The 16,201-nt window shown below is 38.5% G+C and overlaps 1 protein-coding gene across 1 annotated transcript in view; it reads left to right on the top strand.

Annotated features, from left to right (window-relative positions):
- The first annotated feature begins 2,739 nt into the window (after positions 1-2,739).
- The window catches only part of AFF2 (ALF transcription elongation factor 2), a 318,848-nt gene continuing 305,386 nt past the window's right edge, over positions 2,740-16,201 (top strand). The window contains exons 1-3 of the mRNA XM_069464177.1: positions 2,740-2,813; positions 3,397-3,517; positions 12,878-13,738. Of these exons, the coding sequence (XP_069320278.1) occupies positions 2,740-2,813; positions 3,397-3,517; positions 12,878-13,738 (1,056 nt within the window). The remainder of the gene's footprint in view (positions 2,814-3,396; positions 3,518-12,877; positions 13,739-16,201) is intronic.

Here is a 16,201-nt window from a genome sequence, read left to right as displayed (position 1 = left end):
AGAGATAAACTGTAGAGAGAGAAAGTAAAGGCTTTTGGTTAATTCATAGTAAATTTGGTTTTGAGTGGTCAGTGTTTTTTATATTATCATAATGTGACAAATTTCATTATACTCAGGAGAAAAAAGCTGGAAAAGCATCCTAACTTGCTAAGTGTGATGAGTCCTTGAGCTTTGTTTCATGGGATTTCATGCTGATAGGACCAATTCATCCTGTCCTCATCACTGTGAATAAGCTTGGATTGTTCAGAGCAATATGATGATTAATTCAGGTTTCTGTCTTGAGCATTTCTTTACAGGCTATGGAGCCCTTTTTCCTTTGGAAAACAATTCCGGGAGTGTAAAGATATATCAAATTATCAGGGGACAGACATATGCTTTCCTACGGCCTCTGCAGGGCTCACAGGTTCAAACATAACCTGCCTGAATCATAAGAACTTTAATTGAGTAGATAAAGAGGTCCTCATAATTATAAACTGCAGTAGGTATAACAAGAGGCTAAATACATAGCTGTGGTTTTAATTAGCTGGTGCTTCAAATTAGTAATGTTGGTTTCAGTCAGAAATTGGTGACGTTATAAACTGAAAGCCTCATTACCATGCAGTTCATTCCTCATTAGACCTCACCGTATGATGCTTTTCAATACAATGCCATGCTGAGAGAGAAAGGAAAAAGTTGGAGATATTTGGTTGCCTTCCAAGAGCAGTGGAACTCTGTGGAGATTAAATTCATTCTTGCCAGAGATATGAGAATTAACTGTTCTTTGTTGGATGTGTTAAAAAATGCAGCAGGCAGTTTTGCTTGCAACAGATAACACCCGTGTGCACACTCAATCTGCTATTCAAATTTGCGTCTGGAATTTGGTAGTTAATGAACTGATGCAAAGTGCCCTTACTGCTGGCCGCTTGAAGGGTTGTCATGCATGTTGAAGCACGTTTCCTTTTCTTCTCCTTCTTTTTTTTTTTTTTTTCCCTTCGGGGTTTTAATTATATCTTTCCCTCAGAGGAGAAGGAAGGTAGTTTGCAAAGCCAAGAGACCAAAGCACTTCAGTTCTTTTCATGGAAGAATTAAATATGATCTATGGGCCTGTCATTCTGAGCTGTCAGGTGCACGAAATGAACAGATAGCTAGAAAACTGACATCTTGCTTGCATTACTCAGAAGCAGGAAACTTTGGTTCTTGTTTGTGTGTAGAGTATCATCTGCTATGAAAAGCAAAGAGATTGACTTTTGCAACAAATACCCACCCCCAATATTGCTTTAACTTGTTACTCCACCCCACCCCTGACACCTGATCTTTCTTACATTTGGACAAATTGATGAGCTTGGATTACACACAGCTGATATGTGTTGTTGAAGTAGTCTCGCGATCCACACTTGCTGGACTGAAAATGTTACTGTGCCCGGTTGATTCCACATCAGCCTCCAACATGAAGACATCAGGACACTCGACAACTGTTTGAGGTTCTGGTCTCAACTTATGAATGGAAATGAAAGATGGTGTTAGAAAAATGTAATACCTGTGGAGGGTATCTGAGACTACAAATGATAGGCTGGCTTCCAGTATCTGCACTTGACATCTTTCTTGACCAGGCAGGGCCTAGATGTGGGGTAGGGCTCTTGAAAGTTTTCTTTGCTTTCCCCAGACAGTGATAACATTTGCTAAACATACTCATGTGTGACTGAGTGAGCTCTTACGTTTCTGGCATTGTTTGTACTATGAAAGTGTAATGTGCATTTAAACATCCTATAAATGTTGCCACTCTTTTAAAATGGAGAAATGAGTATTGTTTATCCAAAAGATGAGGCTATCGAATTCACTTTGAATTTGACAGTTCAAGGATTCCGGTGGAGAAAGGTGGATGATTAAGTGTAGTGGCATCATACACTCCATGTATATATATATCAACATAGAGTTAAGCTGCACAGATAGTTCATGCTCTAGGCTCTTATTTTGTAAATTAAAGTTGTACTGCTCGTGAGCAAACTAGCCTTCCAATGATAGATAGGCATTAAGACTTGGGATGTATTCAAAACCTATCCACTGTACTTTTGTATCAGTATATCTCTTGTAATTCCTTTAGCTATTATGTTCATTTGCATGTCAATTATCTAATTAAGTCTTAACATGGTAATATTGAAAAAGGGAAGGAAACAAAGATTTATACAGTACCTGCTAGGCATTTTATGTACATTTATATAATTTAAATTTGCCCAGTTTATAAGTACTAACTTTGAGTAAGTTTATCATAAAAAGCAGAGGAAAAGCCCGATAAACAAAATAAGATACACTATTATAAGACTTACAGATTATGGTTAAATTTGCACAGTCTTGCATGATGAAGAAAATAATTGTCTTCTTAATAAGAAAGTGTTTCATTCTATAAAACCTAAAGGCCCAGAATATATCTTAAATTTTGTCTGGAAGCTTTTGATCCTCCAATGGGAGAATCAGAGACAGAAATGTGATGAGAGTCACAGAGTTACTTAGTCTTGATAAATAATTTGTGCATTAAGATCATTAAAGGCTTTTTACACCTCCTTTTTTTCATCATTAGTTAGTAGTTTGTTATTCAAGCCAGACCTCTTTCTTTGTGAAGAGTTTCCCAAAAAGGCTTCCATTCACCTTTGAAGAAAAGTATGGGAAGTCTGTAGGGCATGGTGGTTTGCTCCTATAGTCCCAGCTACTGGGAAGGCTGAGGCAGGAGGATCACTTGAGCCCAGGAGTCCAACTAAGGCTGCAATGATCTGTGATCATGCCCCTGCACTCCAGCCTAGGCAACAGAGCCAGATACCATCTCAAAAAAGGAAAAAGAAGTATGGGAACACCAAATCAACAACAGCCAAACAAAAGGAGTGTAGGTCATTAAAGTGATTTCTTAGTGTGTATGGACTTCCAAAAATGTACTTAAGTTCTACTGTGATTCCATTAAAACAGACTAACTCTGGCTCAGGAAAGAATTCCAGTTTATCTGCAGCTCCATACTTTGATAATTCCTTTCCCTTAGGACTTTGTGACATCTGTGGATTCTGGGCCCTAGGCAGTTGGCAACACAATGTAACTTTAATTCAGTACCTTTCTGCGCAGTGGACTGACTTTTGGGAAGCATGTAATTGCTTATAATAATCAAACAGTACAAGGGAAAAGGATTCTGTCATACTTGCATGGTCATGAATATAATTTATAATAAACAAGTTTCTGTTTTCTTTATTCTGAAGAGCTGGTTGGGATTTTAAACACAACAGGAGTCTTTTAAAAAAGTACTCTCTGCTCTCTAGGCAGTGTCAACTTCGGAGCAAGTTGACATGCATATTTTTCTTACTGATTACAAGGAAGATTTAAATGACTTACATGACTAATTAATCCTTTTTTCCTTTTGTCTTTTCCTTTTCATATCAGTCACTATGAACAAGACCGTAGTGCACTTAAAAAAAGGGAATGGGAGCGGAGGAATCAAGAAGTCCAGCAAGAAGACGATCTCTTTTCTTCAGGCTTTGATCTTTTTGGGGAGCCCTACAAGGTAGCTGAATATGTATGTAATTTATCTTTCTGGTAAATGGTTGCTTGTTACGTTTTTGAACTCACTAATCAACATTTAATTTATGTTTAAAGCACCCAAGTCATTTTCAGGAGAATATCTTTTACAAGTGAAATATATACATACACTATATTTGAGGCAATTGCAAAGTTTCTGAAGAAGTCTTCAGAGACAAATTCTGTCTTCTTTGGGGGGCACAGTAAGATTTGAGAGAGACTTGAGAGACTTCCTGTCTCCAGTGAGCTCCTTACTGTGCATAATTCTTAAAGCAAAGAATGCCCCCTTGAGGCTTTTCACTGCTTTGATTGTCAATAGGAAGCCCCTGAAGACTTCATCAGAATGTCAATGGATATGTCTATTTCTCTTCCCAATCAGTGCCATCCATTTCAAGGCGACTGCTTTCCTTCCCCATTTTAGGTTGTTAGCAATTGTTTAGTGGTTTGAGTGCTCTTTGAAAATTACTCTTCTAGAATTATGGAAAAAGCCAATTGTTTTTCCTGGTGGTTAATAATCCTGGGTTAGGAGATTGCCTCAGCAGGGTTTGGGGTAGAGGGGGTAGTGTAGCTAGGTTGATTTTCTAGTGGTATTCTGCTAGTGTGTAGCTCTAATAACGATCAAACTGTTATGTCTACAAGTATTGATTTTACCATAACTGCTTCTGAACTTTCTATTTGGGGTGGAGATTAGGGGCAACTATGAAGAGATTATGATGGAAGAATCTTATTGAATTGCTGGCAGCTGGTTGATTTTTATTGAAATTTAGTAGCAGTGTAATTTTCTGTAATGAAACAAAAATGATGTAAGAAATAAAACAATAGAGAAAATGTTTAAGAATTATGAGTTTAGAAGAGCACCATTTAAGGAAAAGTGGCTTTTGGAAAAGGAAAGTACTTAAGGAGGACAGCATAGGCCCAAATACTACTTTTCTGTAGAGAGTAAGCTGTTTGAATTGGTAACTAGTAAGACGGGAGTCTTGCTTTCTTGTTCAGAGTAAGTAAGCAGTTCTTGATTGAGCCACCTGAGCACCTTCCAAGTTTGGTAAGCCTGACAAAGAGACTGACTTAGGTCACCTAATCTACTGGTCTTCAATCTGTCAGTAACAGTATAATCCATAAAAAAGCAATTCCTCCTATCTCGACCAATTTAATTTTTATATTACCTTTGAATGTGTGTATTTAGATATATGATTAGTTTAACAAACATTTGTCAAAGACCCAGTATGTGCCAGTCACTGTCTTAGACTAGTGTACAAAAGGGAATAAAATATAGTCCCTGCCTGCCAAGGAATTCTTGGTCCAGTGTCAGAGATCATCATGAATGAGTGATGGTATGACTGCATGGTGACTGGTAGAGAGAGAGCAGTGGGAAGATCAGTGAAGACTTTGTATTCAAACTCATTCCAAGAGGTTAGAATGCAATTATGTACATGATAAGAAATCATTACAAGTTTTTAAATCAGGACATGGCCAGGACAGATATACAGTTTAGAAAGATGATATTGGGCAATGGAATGGAGGAAGAGGAAACTAGAGGAAAATACAGAAGCTATTGTATTTGATAAGGGGAGATTATGACAGGAAGGATTTAGGGTAGAATAAGTGAAATGATGGAATTCATTGTGTAATTGGATGGAGGGGAGTATGGGATGGAAATGAATAATTTCCCAGTTTTTGACTTGAGAGGATGGTTGTATCATTAACAAGCAGTTTAGGAGGAAAACAGAGTTGGTGCTCATAGAAAAAAAAATTCAGTTTTGAGCATGTTGGGTTTAAGATGCCCGCGGGATATCAAAGGAGAGCTATCCAGTAGGCATTGGATAGTTAGGTCTGGAGCTCTTGAGAGTGGTCAAAAGACAGATTTGGCTGCTATTGTCATGTAGGTGGCAGTAGAAGCTGTGAGAACCACTGCGGTCACTGAGTTAGGTAATAGGGTAAGTAGATGGACACATAAAGAATTCTGGGGAGTAGCAACATTTAAGGGGTAAAAGAGGTGGTGAAAGCAGAGGCCAGGAAAGAAACTAAAAAGGAATCATCGGAGAGGTAGGAAGAGAACAAGGAAAGAAACATTTAATAGAAACCAAGGGTACAAAGGATTTTATGGAGGAAGAATTTTGCTAGCTACATGCCTCAGAAAGGTCAAGAAAGATAGGGACTGTAAAGTGGCTGTTGGATTTGGCAGTTAAGGGGTAATTGCTGACCTTAGGGAGAGTTGTTTTATTTGTTGATGGTGGTGGTCATTGTGGGAAGCCAAACTGCCAAGGGTTGGAGAATAAAGGGGAAGTGGTTAAGTAAAGAAAGAGAATCAATCAATTGTAGACTTGATCTTGCAGAGAGGTTTTGTATGGAGGAAGGGAGGAAGAAGGATAAGTTTTTAAAAGTAAAGAGAGGAATTATATGAAGGAAAGGTGTTTTTTTTTTAAATGAGAGAAATGTGAGCATGTTTAGAAATTGGTGGGAAGGAGCCAACATCAATGAAGAAAAAGAAAGTGGAAGATATGGAAGAGAGGGGTGATGCTGAGTGGACCAAGGTCCTAGAATAAATTAAAAACAAACAAACAAACAAGATGGAGAGCAGGGACAGCAGGTGAGGAGTCATCATCCATGGGGAGGAAGGTGGGGACAGAACATTAGAATGAGAACAAAGCAGGAGAGTGGAAGAAAGATTGGGAGAAGAGCAAGAAGTCATGGCTTACATAAATAGAAGAGAGGTCAAAGAATGATAGGTGTCTTGTCCCTTCTCAGAGTGAAGGAGGCATAACCAAATAAGTTTTACATCTTATCTTTGGATGGGTTAGAAAAGTGAGCTTTACTCAAAGGGTTTATTCTTGAAATTCAACATCTGCCCCATTCTCAACACTATTATGAGGTAAAGAATCCTTGATTTATTTTCCCTTCATAGTTCTTTCCTCCTCTCCTCTCCTCTCCTCTCCTCTCCTCTCCTCTCCTCTCCTCTCCTTCTTTTCTTTTTTAAAAGACTGCATCTGGCCCTGTTGCCTAGGCTGGAGTGCAGTGGAGCAATCATAACTCACTGTAGCCTCAAATTCCTGGGCTCAAGGCATCCTCCTGTCTCAGCCTCCTGAGTATTCCCTTTATAATTTTAAGTCATGGTGAATTAATAGTCTTGTACCTTTAAGTTAAATTCCATTTCTTCACAAGGCATTCCATATAGATGCATATTTATTTTTAGATGTTAGTAGTATATTTTTGAGTAGGCAGTTGAAAAAACCTGTTATCAACATTGTCAGAAGTTTTCAAAAGCCATCTGTTTTGATACTGCAAGGGTACATCAGGTAGAGATACATGTGGGGACATTTAGTCAAGTGCAGGGCCAGGCCTGTTGTGTGATTAGTAGCTTGTTGCCTTTGTGCTTTTTGATGGGGAAGAGCCTTTGTTCTTGAGTGAAAACTATTATGAAGGAAAGGAATAATGCTAAAGGTTGGTGACCTAGTAATTCTTTTTCTTTTGCTCTTGCTTTGATGATCAGTTGTAATCTTGTGCTGTGTCCACGTTCAGGGTACCTTGAGAGAGCACTGAGGAGGATGCCACTCCTTTCCTTCCTATTATGATTCTAGAACTGATATGTACCTCCAAAGGCTCCCCAGACCAAGACTGGGGTGCACACCTTTGTAATATCTGGACATGACAGTGGCAATAGGAGTACTAGAGCTGGCTCATGGTTCACTAGTAGAAACAAGGATATACTGAAACTTTACCCTAGGGTTGTAGTGGGAATAGTTATCAAATTAAAAATAAAAGTTTGTAGTAGTGGATTGGGACTTTTGGGAAACTTCTTGTTACCCTGAAACCTAAAACATGGCTCAATCACCTGTCCAACAGTATCAGTGATTCAGGCCTACTACCCTTTCTTGGCAGAAAGAGAAATGGTAATCTCTCATGTTTCTGGCTGATTTCTTTCCCTTCTTTTCTTCGCTTCTACCAGTACCAGAGTGAAAATAATGTGACTACCCCCAGATTTGGTTGGTGATGGGGAACTTCTCTGTGGGGCTATAAGGTTATGACTTTCAAATACGAGTTTGTGTTATGCTGTTGAGAAAGATGTCTTCAAATGTGCCTGAAAATATGACTCCATTTGACATGTTTTGGTTAGTATGGAAAGATTGGTGAGGGACTGGCACGTACCAAGTGCCTACTGTGTGCCAGGCACAATGCTAGGGCATTATGTCTGTGCTCGTGTAGTTCTTACAACTGGAGTACACATTTTCCCCATGTTTCCCATGAGGAATTTTAACTCAGAGAAGTGAGGCAGCTTCTGTACAACTTCATATCCTTGTACGTGGTGAATCTAGACCTTGCACCCAGTTCTGTATGATTCCTTATCTGTAACATGAAGTTGTTTATTTTCTGACCGGAAATAAAAAGACTTGATAAGGTTACCTGCTGGAATGACTATGAGGAAGAATCATTTCTCTAACCCATAGTTTTCTCCTTTCTGAAGTGAATTATAATAATTAATTATAATAATAGTAACATTTTATAGCTCATAATAGCTTGACAAGAATGAGGAAACTGAGGTGCACAGAGGTTTGCCAAGGTCATTTATGTTGGGGCAGGTAGAGGCCAGATTGAGGCCAGAGCTACTCTGCTGACTCACGTGGTTGTTGTAAGGATCCAATGAAACAACCCAGGAAACTTTTCTTTGAAATATGTAAGGTGCTATACAAATTCAAGTTATTATCATTATTATAATTAGAGTAAAGGAAGAAATAGCAACTTACAGCTTAGAGGGAATAACTGTAAAAATATTAGAATTAGAAAAAAAGGAGTTACTAAATCACATACATTAGTCACAATAAAATAAAAGAAAAAATGAACTTCAAAACAAATTACTTTGCTACTGTTATTAAAGAGAATCACTATGGTACAATAGCCTCCTAGCACATTAGTCTTGCAGTGAAATTATACTACTGATTTGTAGATAGCATTAGAAGCAAACTGAGGGAAGTTTGCATTTCCTGAAGTAATGAGAGGCAAAAAGCCTAAATGAAGGAGTGCTGTTAGTCATGAGCCACAAACCAGACATATAATTTATGCCTGAAAATACTTGTAAAATGCATTTCCTTGATGATAGAGAAATTGTGATTACTTAGAAAATAATGGCTACAGAGCTTACCTTTAAGGAATCAACCAATTATCTAGAACGGGAAGTAAAGAATTGGCCAAATTGAAAGAAGCATATAATTGATTGAAATGGCTAGATTTTTGCCATGTTTATAATGTTCAATCAAGATTGCCAAGAATACTGTGCTCCTTAATAGGATTACTAAGACTCTGGAGGGCGAAAAAGAACATTTAGTGTGAATCAGAAGTTGCTATGGTGTATAATGAGAGTACATTGTGTAGGTGTGTATAAATGTATTTCAGGTCCTATTGGGTTTTCTATCCACTGAATCTCTTATCTACATCTTGAGAAGTTAAAAACAGATTTGCAATTACCCACCTCCAATGGTGGGAAGGCAGAGAGTTTACTCTGGTGACCTGGACTGGACTGCTAATTATGTGGTGATTGTTCAATGGTGGTAGACTTGAGGTTCTGTGTCCGTGTGTCCTCCATGCCTAACCCTGCCACAGGAGAGTTTCGAATTTAACAGTATTTGTCTTAAGAATGACTGTGGTAATTTGTACTTGAAGCCACAGCATGTCTGTTATGCAAAGCATATGTATCTTCCTTCCATCAGCAACTCAGAAAGTGTCGCCAGTGAACTCAACCTTGAACTGTCTGCTATACAGTTCCTGACAGAAGTTTTTCTAAGACAATTGCTTTATGAGGAAGCTCATCTAAGGGAGGTGGGATCTCTTCATTCTTCCAGGTTATAACAGCTCCACCCCTATTCATTAGTACACAAGAAAGCTGCACACCTGGATTGTATTAGCTTAGACCTCTAAGTCCACATGCAAACATGCTTTCACTGAGTTAGACTTTAATGTAATGCTCTTGCCTTTTAGTCATCATAAGAAAAAGCCACGGGAAAAATCTTTCCATTTTCTGGAAAATTGGTACTGAAAAATTGTTTTATTGATGAAAAGTTCTTGTAAACAAGCCAGTGAAAGGACTTCCTTTTCACATATTAGTATCAGGCAACCATTTGTCTCTTTAGTGAATTAGGACATGCTTCCTTCCATCAAAGAGAATTCTGTAAACTGTGAGCTTTTCTTTTTTGCCTCAGCTACCAGGAAGCTCAAAGTTCAATTTAATGTTCAATCATAGTAACCACGTTAGCCTAACTTTTGCTTTTTATTTATATGCCTTTGACTCCAAGCCATTGCAAATCCTTTATTTTGATATAGGCAGAGTATGAATTATAATGTATTCTGTTCAACTCAGCAACAATTTATTGAATACTTACTATATATCAGATGTGCTAAATCTTAGGGATATAAAGAGAAATAAAAGGTGGTCTCTGACCTTTAAGAGATCATAGTTTTATTAAAGGAAAGAAATCAAACTGTAGTATACACTATGTGGTAGGAGGTTTTCTAGACTTATTCAGAGAAAACTTCAGTTTTCTCCTAATTTTATTCATGTAGACAAGGTTTTAGAACTTAGAAGTTTTCTTTATTTCAAGCATATTTTAAAACCTAGATGTGGAAAAAAAATCTTAGCATGCATCTGAAACTCAGATCATTATAATAGTAAAACTAAATGAAGAGACATTAAAACCTAGACAAGGTTTTCCCCACCAAAGACAAGATGAGCATATCTCTTCTATTTACTGCTGAAACAAGAACAGGAATGTAACTAGCTTGCCTGCAAGCAAATGAGCCTTGAGGTTCTTGGGTCCTGATGATGTTAGCCTAAAGAGAATAGAATGACTTCTTAGGGCATTGAGATCAGGGTATTGAGGTGGTGTGGTGGTCTCTGTAACACCTAGGGGCAAGGTTCTGCTTTGGTAGAACTCTGTCTCAGTGAAAGCCATATAGTAAAATGAAGACATTTCAAATAGAAAATGAAATGTAAATGGTGTTGTTTCTCCTTGTTGGGTCAGACCCTTGAATATAGCCAGGTATGAGTATTCATTAGGCAATCATCTGACCCAAGACATAATCTGTTTAAGGTCAGAACAACCCTGCAAATATTTAAAGCTTGTATCCAATTCTTGGGCCCTCAACACAATGAAATTTCTTTGTTTTAAATTTAGGGACTGAATAGAGAGATTGGTTTTGGCTGCTGTCCAAATGGTTCATTGTGCAACTCAGTTGAAGGAGAGTGCTATATACAAAGAGTTTATTCTTGTCTTTGCTAAAATGTAATTTCTGCCATTAAAAATGACAAGCCTATGGACTTTTAGGGAATAAAAGTGATTTCTACCCATCTATAGCTTTAAAATATGTTTTTCAAATATACTTTTGAAAACAGAGTGATTATTCAGCTGAGGATTACATGGACTGTTAATTGTTTAATCACTACTTTAGCACCAAGGTTGCATTTGATGCAGTATAAGGCATTCTGGCGGATAAGCAAACTAAAACTGACATATATTTATTTTATTTTTAAAGATCCCCATCCCCCACAGAACTCCCTCAGGACATATTTGCCATACTTTTTTCCCCTTAATCTTTCAAATTCATATTTCTCTAACTGCCCTCATTTCTGTGGGAGTGTCTTTTATGGTTTCACACACACATGGTATAAGTTAAATACTTTATATGGTATATGGAGATCATGCTAATAATGAGGTCAAGGTTTCCAGTTTGATTCTTTCTCTGACTGTTCCTTCTTGGTATCCTTTGCTGGCTCCTCTTCTTCTCCCAGTCTCTTAAAGGTTGATGTTTCCTAGGGTTCTTTCCTGAGCCCTCTTCTCATTCTACATTTTCTTTCCCTGGATGATTTCATCCATTTCTGGCACTTCACCCTCCATCCATCTGCATATTCTCCCATTTTCACATACAGAGAACAGCACAAAGCCATACAACCTAGATTTAGACTAAGAAACCAGACTTGGATAGATATACTACTCCCTGGGTATACCAGGAGACTGGGCTATGTTTAAAGGGCACATGGAAAACCTCAGATGTTAAGCATTTATGGACAGTGTACCCATGAGGAGGTGGTCACTCCCTCTTATGCATGGAGAATGTACCTATGTCTCCTGAGAACTGAAAACCACATAGGATGTTGTCTTCCACATCCAGCGGTCCAGTTGCTAGCTGGCTCCTCAAATACTGGTGGCCTTCTTTCATTGCAACATCTTGGGCCTAGGCACAAAAAAGTCCTTTGCCCTTCTGACTTCAGCAGCTAGTTTTGATAACCTCTTTGGCATGTAAAGAAAATAATAAAAGTCATTTTCAAGGATGACCCACTGAGCTTTCATCAAAGTCATTTCCAAATATACAGCTACCCACCATTTTTTAGTCATGAAAGCTTTGCTTTCTATATTACAAAGACCAATGCAGGATCTTAATTATTTTAAAAATATTCACAGCTATTTTAATAGTATTAGTATTTCCTACAGGGGATGGTGTAGCTGGTATGTTGATCGTCTATAGAATCATTTGGTTGTCTCTCTAACTCCTACACATTAGGCTAACATCAGTTTGAAAAGATGACTTTGTTTTAATTTTCTTAACAACAGCTTGAATTCTTGAATAAATTTTTCTAAATCATTGAAAAGACACAGGAGAGCTTCAGTCACTGTTGATGAACAATTGCACTATTTCAAAGTTAATGAATATGAATCATCAATATGTAAACACAGTTGCCCCCAGAATATGTAGGCAGACACCAGTAATTTATACAGTTCTTTGATTAAAAGGAATTAGATTCACTTTAGTCATAAGTTAGCTCATTAGATGTTTTTTAATCCCATGCCTTTTAAAACTTATAGTCATGAGAACACAATTTAACTGACTTCCATATCCAATGGGCTAAGCCTTTTTTTATGGTATGATGTAGTACAAAGGCTGATGTGTCAAAAACATATATAAGTTGAACATTCCATTATAGTTCCAGTGATTAGTAAGCAAAAGTTGTTAATCATGATGTAGAATATAGCAATTCAGCTCATTTGACCTCAAATAAGTTATTTTTCTAATAAAATTAATAAATGACATAATTTAAAACTTTCTTCCCATGAATATGTTTAAGGACAGGCTATAGAGTATAGAAACGTTAATCATACCTGCTCATTCCAAGAGGCTCTTGCAATAGTGTTATTGAATTTTTTCTTACATAGCACATGAAAAGTATGAAATTATATGGCAGCATGACAATTTTAAAGAACCCTATATGCTAGTCTACTTAGGGCATCTGTTTGAAACATTAACATTAGGAAACACAAACCTATTCATTCTCTCTCCTCCCACCCCCATCTTTTTGTTATTTTAGACAAACAAAGGTGATGCACTTGCCAACCGAGTCCAGAACACGCTTGGAAACTATGATGAAATGAAGGATTTGCTAACTAACCATTCTAATCAGAATCATCTAGTGGGAATCCCAAAGAATTCTGTGCCCCAGACTCCCATCAACAAAAATGAACCAAGCTTTTTTCCAGAACAAAAGAACCGAATGATCCCAGCTCACCAGGATAATACCCATCCCACGGCAGCAATGCTTCCACCTTCTGTCGTGATACTGAATTCAACTCTAATACACAGCAACAGAAAATCGAAACCTGAGTGGCCACGAGATAGTCATAATCCTAGCACTGTACCAGCAAGCCAGGCCAGTAGTCAGCCAAACAAGATGCAGACTTTGACACAGGACCAACCTCAAGCCAGATTGGAAGACTTCTTTGTCTACCCAGCTGAACAGCCCCAAATCGGAGCAGTCGAAGAGTCAAACCCATCCACGAAGGAAGACAGTAGCATCAAGTCCAGTGGAGAAGATGCTTTCAAAGAAATCTTTCAGTCCAACTCACCAGAAGAATCTGAATTTACAGTCCAAGCACCTGGGTCTCCCCTAGTTGCCTCTTCTTTATTAGCTCCCAGCAGTGGCCTTTCAGTTCAAAGCTTCCCACCAGGGCTCTACTGCAAAACAAGCATGGGGCAGCAAAAGCCAACTGCATATGTAAGACCCATGGATGGCCAGGACCAGGCACCTGACATCTCTCCAGCACTGAAACCTTCCATCGAATTTGAGAACAGCTTTGGGAATCTGTCATTTGGATCACTCTTGGATGGGAAACCCAGTGCAGCCGGTTCAAAGACTAAATTGCCCAAGTTCACGATCCTCCAAACAAGTGAAGTAAGTAACTTTTGAAGTTTTGTTTTGTTTCTTTTTTCTTTTTTTTTAGTTCACTGCTCTAACCTCTGTAATCAAGTAGTCACAAGCAGCTCTCATTTACCTTATTGAGCCGTATATGAGACTCTTCAAGGTCAGAGTCTGATTCTTGATCTTCTGTCACTAATGACGTGACTGATTAACACTCTGCAAATACAGTTAAATCTCCGTAATTTGGAATGACAAAAGACTAGGTCGGTCTGAGTGAATGAATAGTTGGAGTTATAAAATAATTTCAGAAAAAGAATTTATAGTAATATTATGTACAAATTAATAACACTTGAGATTTTAATTGGTCATAAACAGTATGAGGTTCATGAAAAGATTGTAAGTCACCATAGGCCTTCACTAGCCAATAACATATTATAAACATAAAATGTAGAAGTTCCTTAATGTACAAGTGTGATTTACTGGATCCTGAAGTGGAAGGCATTCTTTAAGAATCTTAGTTTCTTGAGTGCTTGCAGGGCTATTCCTTGCCAAGATCTTAGTGTTTATCTTCCATACCCCTCAATCTTCCCTCCTGCGTCACTTTCCTCCACAGGTACCTACATAGCCCTCTTATTCTACATCTATCCCTTCTGTCAAAGCAAAAGGCATTATGATCAACCAAAATCCCACTGGGTTTAGAATGACTAAATATTCTACCCATCCCAAGAATCACCGCCTTGTAAAAAGAAGTTCAGAGGGACCAAAGCCTCTCCCAAAGGAATGAAACACTAATGATTGGATTCCAGGCCTCGTGGTCCTGGGTGGGGGGCATATATGGGGCTGCCCCTCAGACACCACCATGTAAAGCAGCTGCCTACTGTATCTCCAGTGCTTCATTGGAAGAAGCTACTGCCTTTAGATTGGATTCCTGTACTGGTTACTAAAGGCTTGAAAAGACACTAAGGAAGAAAGTAGGTTGAAATTCTTACTCAATGGAGTGACAGGCAGTCTGTTCAAATTATTGCAGATTCCTAGTTAGTGGTGTTTGAATTAGAGAAGTCTGATCATGTGAACTCTCTGGCTCTTCTTCCTTTATTCTTTCTCAGCAGATGTGGGGAGTTCAGAGGATGATGAGACACAGAGGGAGGCTTGGGGCTATTGGTTGTATTTTCGGGATGTATTTTTTTAATATTGTTTCATTTCTGAGGTGATTTTGCTTTTTGTATCATCATTCATCAAGTCTTGTCAAGCTTCCTCCTAAGTTGCTCTCCAGTCTGTCACCTCTTCTCCACCCTCACTGCCTTCCAACTGCCCATGAGCATCTCACACCTGGACTGCTGTGAGAGCCCCTCCTAACTGGTTTCCCTCCCTCTGGTCTTGCCTCTCTTCCAAACCATCCTCCATACAGTCTCATCTTATAGGCAGATCTGACCATGTCACTCCCTGCTTTTGATTCTATAATACCTTCTCATCACTTCCAGGGAAAAGTCCAAATTTCTTAGCACACATACAACGTTCTTCCCTCTCTGGTTTCATACTCCTTTTCTGGCCTCATATTTCACCTCTTCTTCATACACAGATGAAATCCCAGCCATTTGGAACTACCTGTGGTTCCCTGTCATGTCATGCTTTATATCACACTTCCTTGCTTTTTTGCCTGCTGTCCCCTCAGCCTAGAATGTCTTTCCTCATCCTTGTCTTCCTAGTGAAATCCTGTTTCTCCTTCAGGTCTGGTCAGTTGTCACCTTCTCTGTGAAAGCTTCCCAGATGCCCCCAGCTTAATTACAAACCCCCTCCTCTGGGCTCCTCTGGCACCTTCTATATATCCCGATTGGCACTGATTTCATTGTATTATAGTGATTTGTTTATGCGTCTGTCTCCTCTACTAGACTGTGAGCTCCTTGAGGGCAAGGAATGTCTCATTCTTCTCTGTATCTCAAGTGCCTGGCAAATGCCTGGCACACAGTAGATATTCAATAAATGTTTGTTGAATGAATGAATTTCAAATATGGTTACTTGATTATATTTTCTAAGCCATATGTAATCAGATAACATGCATAAAGGTAAACAATTGCTAGGAAATCCATCATCCATTATGTTTTTTTAAATAGTACTCTGAGTGCCTGTTTCTTATTCTACTCTACTCCTGTACAGTCATTGAGAAATCCTAGCCCTACTTTCTACTGGATGACTTAATACAGGGTTTTAATACTTAAAAATCAAAAAGAGATCTGACTTGAAAGAGGAAGACTATAATGAAAGGTGGGGATATCATTTTTATCCCTTCTCTTGCCCTGGTATCTGCTGTTGTTCCTTCCTTACACAGTCAGGACTGGTCTGGAAATAGCACTGCCCCATAAAGCAGTCCGTCACCCCGTTTCCATATCTCATTAGAGGAGTGACAGATCACAGACCCTGTGATTTCCACTCCGTGATTGTAATCTTTTCTCTCATACATTCACAAAATGGCTGACCTAGATTCGGATTGACTTCATG

Source organism: Eulemur rufifrons, chromosome 30 (genome assembly GCF_041146395.1).
Source record: "Eulemur rufifrons isolate Redbay chromosome 30, OSU_ERuf_1, whole genome shotgun sequence".
In the NCBI taxonomy this organism is placed as follows: Eukaryota; Metazoa; Chordata; class Mammalia; order Primates; family Lemuridae; genus Eulemur; species Eulemur rufifrons.
The sequence above is the reverse complement of the archived record's forward strand: the minus strand, read 5'-3'. Positions and strand labels throughout refer to the sequence as shown.